The sequence below is a fragment of the Mus pahari genome, chromosome 23 (genome assembly GCF_900095145.1).
Source record: "Mus pahari chromosome 23, PAHARI_EIJ_v1.1, whole genome shotgun sequence".
In the NCBI taxonomy this organism is placed as follows: domain Eukaryota; kingdom Metazoa; phylum Chordata; class Mammalia; order Rodentia; family Muridae; genus Mus; species Mus pahari.
In genome coordinates, this window is record NC_034612.1 from 11,245,501 (window position 1) to 11,259,547 (window position 14,047).

A 14,047-nucleotide genomic window follows, 5' to 3' on the forward strand; every position below is an offset into this window, starting at 1 on the left:
AGGGTTTCTCTGTGTAGCCCTGGCTGTCCTGGAACTCACTCTGTAGACCAGGCTGGCCTCGAACTCAGAAATCCACCTGTCTCTGCCTCCCAAGTGCTGGGATTAAAGGCATGTGCCACCACGCCCGGCTAATAACCCACTTCTTATTCTAGCATGGTGGCCCATGCCTGTATCTTGAGCACTCAGGAGGTAGCAGCAGAATGGCAAGGAACTCTGTGTCATCTTCAGCATACAGAGAGGTCAGGTCATCCTGGGGTGTTCCAGACTCTGTCTCCAACAAAAGAGAACCAACTAACCAGAAACAATCTCATGATGATTTCTAACCCAGGGTGTGTGTGTGTGTGTGTGTTTGCTTGTTTTTTCATATATTTGAACATATGTTTTAATTTAGACTGAACAACAGCAACAGAAGACATGGTAAGGACACTCAGGGTTTAACAGCAGCCCTAGTCTAAGGAAGGAACAAACCACATGGCTTTATGATACAGCAGGAGGAAAAGTCAGACTTACAGCAGACGTCCTGGCTAAAGCTGAGCTGGATGTGCTACTGTTTGCTGAGTCTAAACTCTGTGCTCCTAGGTTGTGCTCTGAGCTTGTCCTCCATCTACTTTTTTGGAACCTTTTAAAAATAACATCAGTTTTCTTTGAGCAGGAGGTGTAGTTTGTTAAGATAGTGTTCCAAGCTGACCTTGAACTTATAGCAGCCCTTCTGCCCCAGCCTCCCAGATGCTGCCAGTACAGCACAATTATATAGATGGCTTTCCTAAGTGCCATTGCCAGGATCACTCATGGCTTTTTGTCCTGTCTCAGGAGAGAGAAACAGTGGACTCGCCCAGCTTCGTGATGTGATCCTCACCAACCTGGCCGAGCAGCTCCAGAACAACCGATTCGGCAGTGATGAGGACGATCACTACAGGTGAGGCTGTCAGTTCTCTCTCTGTGGCTGTGACTAGACCCCACCACCAGGAGCAGCTACAGAAGAAAGGATTTATTTGGGCTTCGCAGTTTCAGAAGTGTCAGGATGCATCCTGGTGGGGAGGCCAGCTGCGGGTGTGACAGCAGGTGTAGGAAGCAGAAAGCGTGAACCAGAAGTGGTGCAAAGCTTTCAACTCTCAGAGCCTGCTCCCGGGGACACTCTTCTCTAGCAAGGCCACACCCACTAGGACCTCTCCAAGCAGCCCCACCAAATGCCCAAGCCTAGGGGGACATTCTCGTTCCGACCACAACACATCTATGTTGGTCACGACTAGCCATTTTTATAAGTGATAACTTACATTTAAATGTATTTGATCATTAGTTTCCTGCTATAGCTAATAAGGTGACCACAATGTAGAATCTAAATTCTGGGCCTACAGAAATGTGTTAAACCCTGCAGCTGTCCTAAGAGCTGAGGTAACCTGTGTCAGTGCTTCAGGCCTGGGAATGTCCTTAGCAGAGGAGATGCTGAGGGGAGCCTTGTGGGCAGCAGGCTTGCTTGCTGTGCTAGAGTCCCTGGGGGATGCCTTTCTTTCTCTATTGTATTCACTTCTGAGCTACTTGAGTTGGGAAGGGCAGCATCTTGGTTGCGGTGTCTGATTAGTTAAATGACTTGGGGACAGAGTGAATTAGCCTCCTGATGGTCTCATACCACATGTGCTGTGTGTGCTTTCACACTTTATAGACTCAATGATGAGCTCTTACACTACATCCTGAAGATTGTCGTGCGGGAATCCTGTATCCTAATCACCAAGTGCCAAACGGTCTCCAAGGACGACTTCCAGAAGCTCCTCTCAACGGTGCCTGTAAGTGAGGACCTCACTGAGGCAGTGACTGAGCTCACCCCGGAAACGCACACATGGGCAGGCACATGTCTGCTCGGAGCTTTCCTAAGAAGGGAGAAAAGAGAGACACACCTTCCTGAGGCTGCTCTCCAGTGTCAGATGCCTGATTGTTTGAATATGGAAGTTAGCTTTTTTTTATTGAGAGTTTCCTCTGTTAATTTACTGGTTTTTAAACAGTCTGTTTCAGAGGCTGATGGGAACCGGGAGGTTGGTTCCTGAAGGGTTGGGGTGGAATCTGCTGTGGAGATGTGAGAGACTCAGGGAGAGTGCTGAGGGATGGGAGCTGAGCCAGTTTCAGAGAGGCTAGAGGGGGCCACGTGTGGAAGGTGGGAAGGTCAGTTAGTGCAGAAGATCCTGCACTCAAGAGCCGTGTGTCTGCGTCCCTGAGAAGCTGTGTGCTCTCGTGTGTGCCTCCTCTTTTGCTTTTCTTGTGGATGTCTTTTTAAAACATGAAGTGTGTACAAGCCCTTTGAGTCACAGGGAGGTCACTTACTGTCCTTATTTGTGTTGAAGGCTGCGTCCTCCTGCCTGCGCTATCTGATGGCGGTTCAGAACCACCTCCTCAGTAACACTGTTTTGATTAAGCCTGATGAGAACGAGGACAGTGACAGCTCCTTGCAGGGAGAGACATTGAAGGTACAGGTAAACACCGAGCTTTATTTCAAAGATGCTTTCTCCACAGCTGCCATGTTGCTGCACACTGTGATGTTCACAGTGTCGGTTAGTGTTTGTGAGAAGTATGAGGCGCTCACTGCTCTGTCGTCGCTTGGTGGTTACATGTCTGTGACTCTCATGATGTGTTCTCATATGCTACGGTGGTCTCTGTGCCTTTGTTTCTTTTTGTTTTGCAAGAATTACAAGTTTTGCATTCGCTCACAAGTGATCTCATTACACCTTAAAGTCAATCTGAGAGCATTACATTCAAACCACTTCCAATATTTGGATGATTTTATTATTTTTTCATTTAAATAACTTAAAATGATAAATTTGATCTTTCTATGAAAATTTCTAGTTATATAGTTAATTTAATTTTTTGTTAATATTTTTAAAGTTAGCATCTGTATAAACACAGTCATTTGTTTACATATAATAATACAGCACTGCACAGATGGTTTTTATAGCAATGGTTGTTATAAATCTGACAGATAGTCAGGGATCTTATTTGCATTGTTGTTGACAATTTCATCTTTGAGAGCTAGCGACATATACCCATAATCCCAGGGCTTGCGAGGCCGAGCCAGAAGGATTGTGGATAATCAAAGGCCAGCCTGGGCTACCTCGTATATTCTAGGCCAGCCTGAACCACAGTGTGGGAACTGGTGAGATGGCTCAGCTGGGGCTGGCTGCTAAGCATGAGGAACTGGGCTGTGTTCCTGAGACCCACGTGGAATGAGAGGGCAGCTCTCAACAGTTTCTTCTAACCTCCACAGTCAAGCCATGCTCTTGTGTGATCTGGGTTCGGTCCCCATGGCAGCTCACAGCCACCCCTAACTCCAGTTCCAGTGACTCTGATCTCTCTTCTGGAATCCATAGGTACCCTTACACTTGCACACATAAATTCGGGTAAGCTCACATACATATACATAAATTAAAAAAAAATAAATTGGAGCTGTCTGTGGTAGTACATGAGTTTAATCTTAGCTTTTAAGAGAAAGGCAGGTGGATGTCTTTGAATTTGAGGCCAGGTTGGTCTACACAGTGAGTTCTAAACCCACCACTACTACATAGTGAGATGCTTATTTAAAACAAAACAAAACAAGAACCAAAACCAATTTTCAATGAAAATATGGAAAGCCTGGTGTAATCGCAGCTGCCTGCAACCCCAGCCCGCAGGAGGGAGGTAGAAGTGAACTGGTGCAGAGCACTGGAGCTAGGGTTCACCATCTGGTGGGTGCGTGGGGAGCTCACAGCTTGTCTGGGATACGCAAGACCTGGATCAAACAAAACAGAAGGAAAAGTCATCATTTTTGTGGAAAATTAGAGAAATTGGTATGAACTCTCTGACTTGACCACCCTGAAAATCCTGCTCTGGAGGCCATGGCCATGGTGGTAACTGCCAGTCCTGCGCGTGCCACGTGTCAGGTTTGAGTTCCTAAAACATATTTCTGTGAGTTCAAGGCCAGCCTGGTCTACAGAATGAGTTCCTAGACAGCCAGGGCTGCTCAGAAAAACTTTGTCTCAAAACAAGCAAACAAACAAACTAAAAACAAACAAAAAAATGAATTAAAAAAGACAAAGAAAAAAATTACATACAGACATAGAAAGACTCTTCGCAAAGGCAGAGTGGGCTAGGTGGTCTAGCATTTCCAAGATAAACAAGACCCAGAAATGCTATGTAGAGATAGTTCACTAGTATATGTTCTTAAATCAGAACTGAACAGTTAAGGGCTGTTGCCTTGCTTGCTTTCCCAGAAAGTCTGTGCCATTCTTTCCTGTGCAGTATCCCATAGCTGCTGCTGCTTAGCTGGGCTTTGTAACTTGGTGCATTTAAAATGTGCTGGGCTAAGATGCTAGGACAAGGCCACTTGTCCGGTTTGAGCCTGCTCTGGTTTGTCTCATCTTACTCAGCGCCTGTCCACACGCTTTTTACTGTTGTGTTTTCTCTTTAGCTGTGCTCAGACCTACCAAGGCAGTCCTTCACCCGGGCAGCGTCTGGGCCTCCATGTGCTGGATGGGACGGGAGCTAGGCCTTGCTGCTAGACACACAGTGCCTTCCTTCCCTGTGAAATACTGCATAGTTCTAGCTGCACTCCAGACTCTGGCCTCCCAAATCAGATTCCTACCTGCCACCCAAGAGGAGCTCACTGCACTGAGTCTCTACTGGCCACATCATTTCATCTGGAAATGTGTCATTAAATAAACACGTGCCATCATGTTGTCTCTGTGAGTGTGCATTCCTCATCACAAGACTGGAAACTAATCTTATGGTCTCTTCTGCCTAGGAGTTAAAGACCAGTGTCTTGGCTCTTGCCACCCAGGTCCTGACTGGCTGTGACGAGGTACTGGAAATGCTTCAGCAGGTCACCACAGCCCTCATAAACAGTGACCTACCTGACCGAGAGCAGAGGTGAGCATGGGGGTCGCCAGTCGTGGCTGATCATGAGACCCTTAGACTGGACCTCCAGGTGATCATCTAGTGTACAAGCATGTTTGCAGGAGGGGCTGGGACGGTACTACATAGCCCAGGGCAGTGAGAGCAAGGTTCTGCTGGGCAGCCCGCTCCGGTGTGGTCAGCATTTCAGATTGGCCTGGCTTCCTTTCCTTTTCTTTTTCTTTTTCTTTTTCTTTTCTTTTTTTTTTTTTTTTTTTGGTTTTTCGAGACAGGGTTTCTCTGTATAGCCCTGGCTGACCTGGAACTCACTCTGTAGACCAGGCTGGCCTCAAACTCAGAAATCCGCTTGCCTCTGCCTCCCAAGTGCTGAGATTAAAGGCGTGCGCCACCACTGCCCAGCTCCTCTCTGTTTCTTATTTCATTTACTCACTCATTCATTTTCCTTTCCTTTTTTTTTTTTTTTTTTTTTTTACTCATTCATTTTCAAGACAGGGTCTCTCTACATAGCGCTAGCTGTCCTGGAACTCATTATATAGACCAGGCTTGAACTCACAGAGATCCACTTGCCTCTGCCTCCCCTGTCCTGGGATTAAAGGCGTGTGCCATGATTCCCAGCTCGGATTTGCCTTTCAGCCATTTGCCTTAGTGCTGTGCCAAGTTCCTTTGGGGAGGAAGTGACTTAGTGGCACAGCTAATCATCTGCTGCATAGAAGATGGCACTGACACAGCGCATCAGCATTGACTCACATTGACTCTTCCAGATGCAGGGGACCTGTAGGGAGTGAGGCTCTTCCACAGTAGCAGCCCTTCCTCTGCCATGCTTGCTTTTCAAGATGTTAGACGCTGGATTTTTATCATTTGGACATTGAGATATATTGACCTCATGTGAACCTGCTACAGTCTTTGCTTCAGGGTGTCTGTCTTGTGTCTCGGTTGTTTAAAGAGAGAATGTTTAAGAGGATGGGCCGGGCACAGGATGCGATGGTTGCTCTCCATGTATGAATTTGCTTAGAATGTGTGCTTTCCTGAACTTCTAGGTTAAAAGGCTTGGAGCAAGTTACCAAGGCCACTATGCTTGGTCACCTTCTCCCGGTGTTGCTGACCTCCCTGATGCACCCCAATCTACAGACCCTGACCATGGCCGATGCCCTGATGCCTCAGCTGGTGCAGCTGGTGCTGTACACCAGCCAGGTGGGTCCCATACTCCACTGACGGCTCTCAGCTTGCTGCACAGGGCAGCACTACAAACACAGCCAGTCCTTTACCAGAACCAAAAACACTTTCACACCTAAGATACAAAGTCGGGTGTTTGTGTGACTTACTGAGTGGCTGTGGTCTGACCAGCTGTGAGTGTGCTAGTGTCAGACTGACAGACTACTGGACATCCAGTGCCCTGAGTTCTTGCTAGCTGAGAATAAAGTGCAGGAGGGTCGAGGAGGTGGCCTCACTAGTGGGCATTCTGAGAAAAGAATGGCGGCAAGGACTGTGAGGGTGCAGTGTGACTTGCAAGTTCATGTCGGGAGCTACCTGGGTGACACACACAGATGCTTTAGTCCCTGGCAGTTCTGGGGGAGGGGCGTGTCCGGTTAGTTGATATCGTTCTTCCTATGGGGTTGCAATCCCCTTCAGCTCCTTCAGTCCTTCCCCTAACTCTTCCGTTGGGATTCCCGGGCACAGTGCAATGGTTAGCTGTGAGCATCTGCATCTGTACAGGTCAGGTGCTAGCACAGGATGGATGGGTCCATGGCTTCAGCTGCATATGTAGCAGAGGACGGCCTTATCTGGCATCAGTGGGAAGGGAGGCCCTTGGTCCTGTGGAGGCTTGATGCCCCAGTGTAGGGAGATGCCAGAGGGGTGAGGCGAGAGGGAGCACCCCCTTAGAGACAAAGAGGGGAATGGGTTGGGGGGGTTGTGGAGGGGAGACCAGGAAGGGTGACAACATTTGAAATGTAAATAAATAAAATAATCAAAAAATTACAAGAGTTAAAAGAAAATTAACCAAACAAGCAAAAAAAGACACACAGAATGTTTGTGTTTTAGACGGCCTTGCTGCTTAAAACCCAGTGTCCAGTGTTTGCCGAGGTGAGCTGTTCCCCGTGTGGCATCTCAGACCAGAAGTGCAGGCTTTTTCCTGATGAGAGGTAATGTGTGCATGCAGTGAGAGCCTTGTACTCCTTTTACAACAGAGGGTTAGCTAACTGGAAAAGAAAATACTTCAGGGCCAGGATTCCATAGCCAGCTACAAGAGTATTTTAAATGTATAGGGACAAGTTAGACTGCATTCCCCTTTAAGTGAAGGAACCTGCTCAAAATTGACTTGAAACTCTTACTATAGTAGACATACATGAGAGATTGAGTTTGGTACATTAACTTTGTTCTTTGTTCTTTGTGGTTCCCGTTGTAGCTGTGAGTTGTTATTTTGTTTTGAGACAAGCTCTCACTGTATAGCCTGCATAGATACAGTCTATGCAGACAGGTCTGCCTGCCCCTGCCTTCTGAGTGCTGGGTCTGACAGTGCACGCCCACCCCCGGCCTGGCAGGGATCCAGGGCGGAAGCTTCTCTGTGTACAAGCTCACTGGGTAGCTCAGGCTGCCCTTGAGCGCTGAGCCTCCAGCATGTGCCTCCCCAGTGCTGAGCCTATCTTTTTACACATCATTGAGCCTTTGACGTCAGGAACTGCAACAAAGGAAGTGACCTTATGCAGCCAAGTCCAGAGTTTCAGTTTGTGTTCCACAGCCTCAGGTCCAGGCTCTTGCCAGCTCCATGAGAATGGAGAAGGGCCTTTCTCAGTCACCTCTCCTGAGTGAAACTACACTGGAAAGAACTAGAAACTTGTGAAAAAGAGCCCAGCCTGAAGTCCTGCCCTAGTAACTTGTGATGGGCGTTAGTGAGGCCTTCTCCTGGCTGCTGTTGCTCTTGCATCTCCTTGGAGGAGTAGGAAGTGCATGTGTGAAAAGTGATGCGATGCCTCCTGACAGGAGAGGGGGAATGTGAAGACAGAGCATTTCCAAATGTTTTCCCTTGCTTCTCGGTGCTTCCATGGTAGAGTGCTGTTGTGCCGTGTGGGCGGGGAATTGAAGAATGCTTTCTGACCTTGTGTTCTGCATTTTCAAGTTTGTTTTGTTTTTGTTGTCCTTCTTAAGCTGCACTGCTTTCTCCTTCTCTGGTTTTAGAATGCTAGAAGAAAAGGAAGAGCCAGGCTTCCTCACCGGCTTAAAGATCCCTGCCCCGTGGGCTGCTGGGAAGACCGTGGAAACAGTGCACCCTGTCAGAGATAACTATAAGTTTAAAGAGACTGTTCACATCCCAGGAGCTCGCTGCCTGTACCTACGATTTGACACCAGATGCTCGTCACAGTATGACTATGACAAAGTAAGCAGGAGCCAGTTGTCACTGCTGCCTCGACTTAGCTGCTTCTTATTTTCCTTTGCATTGCTCCCCATGCCTTGCTCATTTCTGCCCGGGGCCCTCTCAGGAGACTCCCTCAGGTAGGGCTTTGCCTGGTGTTGGCTGAAGAAGCTGAAGAGCCTCACCTCTGTGTCTGACTGCAGTGCTGCAGGCGTGTAGACGGTGTCACTCTAAGTACCCATGAGCTTGATGGTGGACAGAGGACTTCCTATGGCTCTGCTGCCTTCTGCCTTCCCTCTTGACAATCATGTAGGTGTGTGATGGCTGTTGATCTGGAACGGTCTCACTGCCCTCTTCTGGAGGCTTCTCATGTGTCCTGTGGAAGAAGGTGGCTTTTAGAAGGGTTCAGATAGGCCTGAGTCTGGCTAGCTTTTTCTTCTTTGCCATTATCTCAGACACCTACATAGATTTTGAGGAAAATCAGTTTCCAACTAGCAGCTTAAGGACCATTCAGAAAAGGCAGGGTTTTCTTCTGTGGCTGTTGAGTCCCGAGGAAAGAGCACACAGACCAGCACTGTGCATGCTGTCTGCTGCTGGTGGTCAGCCACACACCGCCTCTGCCTGGGTGAACAGAGTACAGACAAATGTCTTAATCTCATCAGGGGAGGCTTTTAGGTTAAAGGTAACTTAGCCACACTTGCCTTGGGATGGTGAGACACACAGCCAGATGTTAAATCTTCCTCCCTGTTAGATTTTAGGAGAGTCGAGCATCTCAGATCTTTGGAGGAGTTGAAAATGTGTCCTGAAAACTCCTCTCAGCCTGCAGCTGAGATGCTTCATGGAGCCTGGCTCTGGCTGTCCTGCCTCCTCTGTTCAGGCGGAGCGTCTGCAGTGCCTCATGTGCAAGCAGATGTTTCCCCTTTAGTTGGTATTGTTTTGGTTTTTCTTTAAAAAGTGATAATTTGCCTCTTCTGGTATGTACTGAGTTGTGCCTGCTGCATACATTACAATTATGATGCACAAGGAGGCTTCCCATATAGACAGAAATATATTTACTTTCCCCATGGTCCCTGGCTGGTGTCAGCAAGAGGTCTAAAAGGAAAGAGCTCGCGAGCTGACAGGCATCCAGAGTTAAAGATGGAGCTCTCACATCCTGGCTTAGCTGCCGGGTGCATCAGTGTACCTTACGCTCAGGCTTGCTAGTTACAGAAGCCAAAGAGAGCACTGTTTCCCCCAGACATACTTGAATGCCAAGTGAGCTGCCATCTCTTCTATGATAGAAGCAGCCAGTGAGGGCCAGATGACTCAGTAGGCTCTTGCAGCACAGGCCTGTTGGCCTCCCATGCATTCCCCAAAGCCCATGAAAAGGAGGAAGAGACACCTGACTGACAGTGTTGTGCGCTGGCCTTCCCACAGTCCCCCCATGTACATAGACCATGCAAACACAACTTGAACAATAAACAAACCAGCCAATTAGATATAACTGGGTGATGGAGGACAATACTAACAGATGAAAATTGTCCCTACACACAGCAGCCACCTATATTCCTGACCTATATTTGTGTCATTTCTTTATGCCATTAAGCAATGTTTTAAGAATGTGTGGCTTGTTTTCACTTTGTTGCATTTTTAAATCCTTATTTCTTCATTTTTAGTGCTTTTATTTGTATTAGGTATTAGAACCTGCCTGTATTAGTTCACTACATTAATTTTGGGGAGGACTTAAGGGCCAAACTGCACCTGTTGTTAATGAGTTCTGATAATTAGGATGAAAATAGCAATCTGAGAAATACATACACACAGTCGTCAGTATGATTAGTTAGATCTTCGTGTCCCTGTGCCAACCGAGATTTGAAATTATGAGAAATGTGCCTGTGAATAATTCCAATCATTATTTTTCTTTGACTGCCTTATAAATACCAATAGCTGGTTGTCTCCAGACTTATATCAGCTAGACTTCAGATATGAGGGTCTATTAGTTACATTATAATGAATGATACCAGGGTCTGGCTATAAATGTATTTTTTTACAAATATTTTTTTGCAGCCTCTTTATTTGTAGATGTTGTTTTTGTTTTTCTTTTACAGTCTAACGGTCTATTTTCTGTTTTGAAGTTGGTGATTTACGCGGGGCCTAACACAAACAGTAGGAAGGTTGCTGAGTATGGAGGCAACACTCTGGGATATGGCAGCCGGAGTGTCTTAGGAACCGGCTGGCCGAAGGACTTGGTGAAGGTATGGGATCAAGTCACAACTTCTTTTTAGGAAAAGGAAGGTGGCCGTAGGTTCTTAATGGCCCTGAGGATTAAGTGTAACCCAGCAAGCATTTGCAGTGGGACTTGAGTTAGTTAGGGCCACATTACTAGGCCTATAGTTCATAGTTAGTCAGGCACATGGTTAGCTAGTTAGGGCCACATTTCCACGGCTGTTGCCTTTCCACTTCTATTTAGAATTATCCTCCTTTTCCTCGTAGGACATCAGACCCCTGTCCACACTGGAGCTTCAATCCATCCACAGGGTTCTTTGTGGTCACTGGTTGTTAGAACTCTCTCTTTCCTTGGGGGGGGGGGGACTGCTAGTTTTCCCAGGGTCCTTTTCTGGACGTTGACCATAGAACACTGCAGTTTAAAAGTTTTGAATTAATGTTTTAAAGTGAATTTGGCCTTTGATGAAAAAATAACAATCAGGTCTCAAACTGCCATGACTGGGAGGGAACATGTTTTATCGTCTGGGCCTTCGAGCTACTCACAAGTGTGTACTCAGCACAGACAGGGGTCAAAAGCCTGCTAACCCCACATATGCCCAGTGTGTTTCCTGAACCTGTGAGTTGCACATACAGTACCTACTTTAGCTGGCCAGTGACAGTAGTCTGCCTGGGGTGTCTGGCTGAGCTGCGTCCACATCTGCTGCTCTTTCCCTCTTCACTGACACAGTGGGTTTGGGGAAAGATGAGGGAGGGAACAGAGCAGAGTGCAGATGGATCTCTGTGAGTTCTCAGACAGCTGGGCTGTATAGAGACCCGATCTCAAAAAATAAAATAAAAACAAATAAAACAATCAATCAATCAATCAATCAGCCAATCTCTGAAATATATTGCTCTCTTGGAAATTGTTTGACTTTTTTTAAAAAGTTCATTTCCTCCTCCCCCTTAAATCTTAAGGTTGAAGGCGATACAGTCACCTTCTCCTTTGAAATGAGAAGTGGCCGTGAACACAACACTCCTGACAAAGCCATGTGGGGTTTTGCTTGCACAGTCCGCGCTCAGGTACTGACCGTAACCCTGCTGTGGGCAGAGTGAACTCTCCTGTGTGCCTTGCTGCCATAGGTCATATTTGCCTTGGAAACAGGGCAGAATATGAGCCACTCATATTTCACGTGTCTCTTCATCGACAAGTAGGGGCCGAGCAGGAGTGAGTGGGCATTTTATGGAATGAAAAGAAAAGAGCGGGAACCTAAACTCAGTCAGCAGCACAGGAGCCTCTGTGGCCAGGACTCAGGCCTGCCTGGCAGTGACCAGACTCTGGCATGTTCCTTCAGGGCAGAGCCAGCTGGGACACTCAGTTGACATAAGCACATAGACTTCAGGCTAACAGATGAACTCCCCTTGGGTTGGACTTGGAGGTTGCCTGAGCTTGACCCACCATAGAACCTCTGAGGCGGAGCTGTGGGCTAGCATGTGCACCCAGTGAAGCAGGCAGGGGTCTCTGTTTGTCCTTTGTTTATCAAGCAAAATGGATTCTACCCAGAAGGCATGGGGGTATCTTGAGTGTAGTCGGTGAAGTCGAGGTCTGCATTTGACGAGACAAAGCTAAGGGCAAGCAGCCTCACTTGGGATTCTTGCCTTTTCTGATAGGAAGTCTGAGCAGCTGTTCACTCCCCAGAACTGTATTGAGACCTCATTCTGTGGTTACTCCAGGGCCACCCTCTATTCCTGATTCCTAATTTCTGGGTTCTGTATCTGATTACCATAGCTGCTGCACTTGGTGCTGCTCTGCAAAACCCGGTGGGAATGGTCCAGTGTGGTGCAGCTAGCTTGCAGTACTCTGCCAGACTCCACCGACCCGTGCATGTGGTTTGCCCCTGTCTGCCTTGTAGGAGTCCTCGGAGGATGTCTCCGGAGGTTTGCCCTTCCTGGTAGACCTGGCCTTAGGTCTGTCTGTGTTAGCTTGTTCCATGTTAAGAATCCTATACAACGGACCAGAAATTACCAAAGAAGAGGAAGCTTGTCAGGACCTGTTGCGATCCAAACTTCTACAAAGGTAAACAAGGTCTGCATGGAGCTAGTTCTGCCCACAAATAGAAGTAGACTTCATTTGGAAAGCTGCGCTCACTTCCCAGCTAACTGCCCAGCCCTCTCGCTGGTATCTAAGTGTCTTAGGAATGGTATTAAAATGGCACCCCTGCTTTCTCAGCCTTGCGATCCTTTCATTAACATGCATTTTTCTCCAGTCTAAACACCGTACAATTGACGGATCCCCAAAAGGAGGGTATATGCCTGGTGAACAGTTGGACGTATGGGATGGGGGTGGTAACCATGTGATGCTTTCACCTTTCCTAGGAAGCTGCAGCCATCCAAGTAGCTTTCCAGGAATCTTAGGGCTGTGAAAAGCCTCGTCTCTCTCTCTCTCCATGTCTCCCTAGGTGCCAGTGGCAGGTGGAGGCCAATGGTGTTATCTCCCCTGCCCTTACTCCGAGTCCCTCTCCACTCCCGCTGACCATAGAGGAAGATAGAGAATTCACCTACCCTGCGGATGTCCTTGTGCCTCCTGTTGGGAACTACTTCGACCTGCCTCGGATCAGGCTGCCTCCAGGAATCATGATAAAGCTCAGGGAAATTTCTGGGCGTGCACGACCTCAATTTAGACCAAGTATAAAGTATGTTCAGAGAGTGGGGATGCAAGCAAATCATGAACTTTAAGTTTACCTGGGGGTGGGGGGTAGCTCAGTGGAAGAATGTTTTCATCTTAGGTGGAAGTCTCTGGGCTTGAGCCCCTTCACCATAAAAACATTAGTTCAGTTCTATGAAAATCTTGTATTTACTTGATGGACAGGAGCCAAGTATTTAGGTGAGCCCACCAGGTGGTAGTCTCCTTGTGTGGCCCTCCAGTCACAGTCACAGACCCCGGAGCGTTGGCGTGCTCCACTTCACATTTGTTGAAACTGAGAGTCTGGGCCTGTGCGTGGGTTTAAGTTTCCAGTGGGATTCTGATGCATGATAAAACTTGGCAAGTTCTAGATCTTTCTGACAGTTTGACCTTGCAGTTGACCTCAGCTTCTCCTTTTGATTTCTATATAGTCTAGTAACTCATCTTTACCTGTGATTCTCAGGGGAGTGACAAACCTGAGCCTTAGAGTCACACATGTGCTGTGCTGTTCTTAGCCTGAAGCCTTCCTACACAGGGCAAAATCACCCATTTCAGAGAAAAATTAAAGAGTAGATTTTTTTTTTTTTTGGTTTTTTGAGACAGGGTTTCTCTGTGTAGCCCTGGCTGTCCTGGAACTCACTCTGTAGACCATGCTGGCCTAAAACTCAGAAATCTGCCTGCCCGGCCAAGAGTAGATAACATTTTTAATTAAGCAAATACATAAAACATTTTTTGTTTTATTACATTTTTGTGGGATGGGTGCATATGACACACGTGTGGAGGTCAGAGGACAACTTGCAGAAGTTGGTTCTCCTTCCATCATGTGTTTTCTGGGGACCAAACTCAGGTTCTTAGGCTTGATCACAAGCCCCACTCTCCAGTGAGCCCTCTCGGCTCCATACACTGCACTCTGTTTAACGCTGTCTCCATGCGCACTACAGCGGCCTCAGTACTGCCGAAAA

General features: G+C 47.4%; 1 protein-coding gene across 5 annotated transcripts in view; it reads left to right on the plus strand.

Annotated features, from left to right (window-relative positions):
• Hectd4 (HECT domain E3 ubiquitin protein ligase 4) overlaps nt 1-14,047 on the plus strand; it is a 150,583-nt gene that overhangs the window by 72,145 nt on the left and 64,391 nt on the right. For 3 of the 5 annotated variants that reach the window (XM_029533784.1, XM_029533785.1, XM_029533786.1), the window contains exons 15-25: nt 811-916; nt 1,661-1,781; nt 2,334-2,462; nt 4,763-4,887; nt 5,910-6,063; nt 6,913-7,013; nt 8,047-8,245; nt 10,336-10,455; nt 11,381-11,485; nt 12,316-12,479; nt 12,862-13,095. In XM_029533784.1, coding sequence (XP_029389644.1) covers nt 811-916; nt 1,661-1,781; nt 2,334-2,462; nt 4,763-4,887; nt 5,910-6,063; nt 6,913-7,013; nt 8,047-8,245; nt 10,336-10,455; nt 11,381-11,485; nt 12,316-12,479; nt 12,862-13,095 — 1,558 coding nt within the window. Of the gene's footprint in view, nt 1-810; nt 917-1,660; nt 1,782-2,333; nt 2,463-4,762; nt 4,888-5,909; nt 6,064-6,912; nt 7,014-8,046; nt 8,246-10,308; nt 10,456-11,380; nt 11,486-12,315; nt 12,480-12,861; nt 13,096-14,047 lie in introns of all 5 variants that reach the window. The other 2 variants (XM_021186669.1, XM_029533787.1) reach the window with 2 other exon arrangements.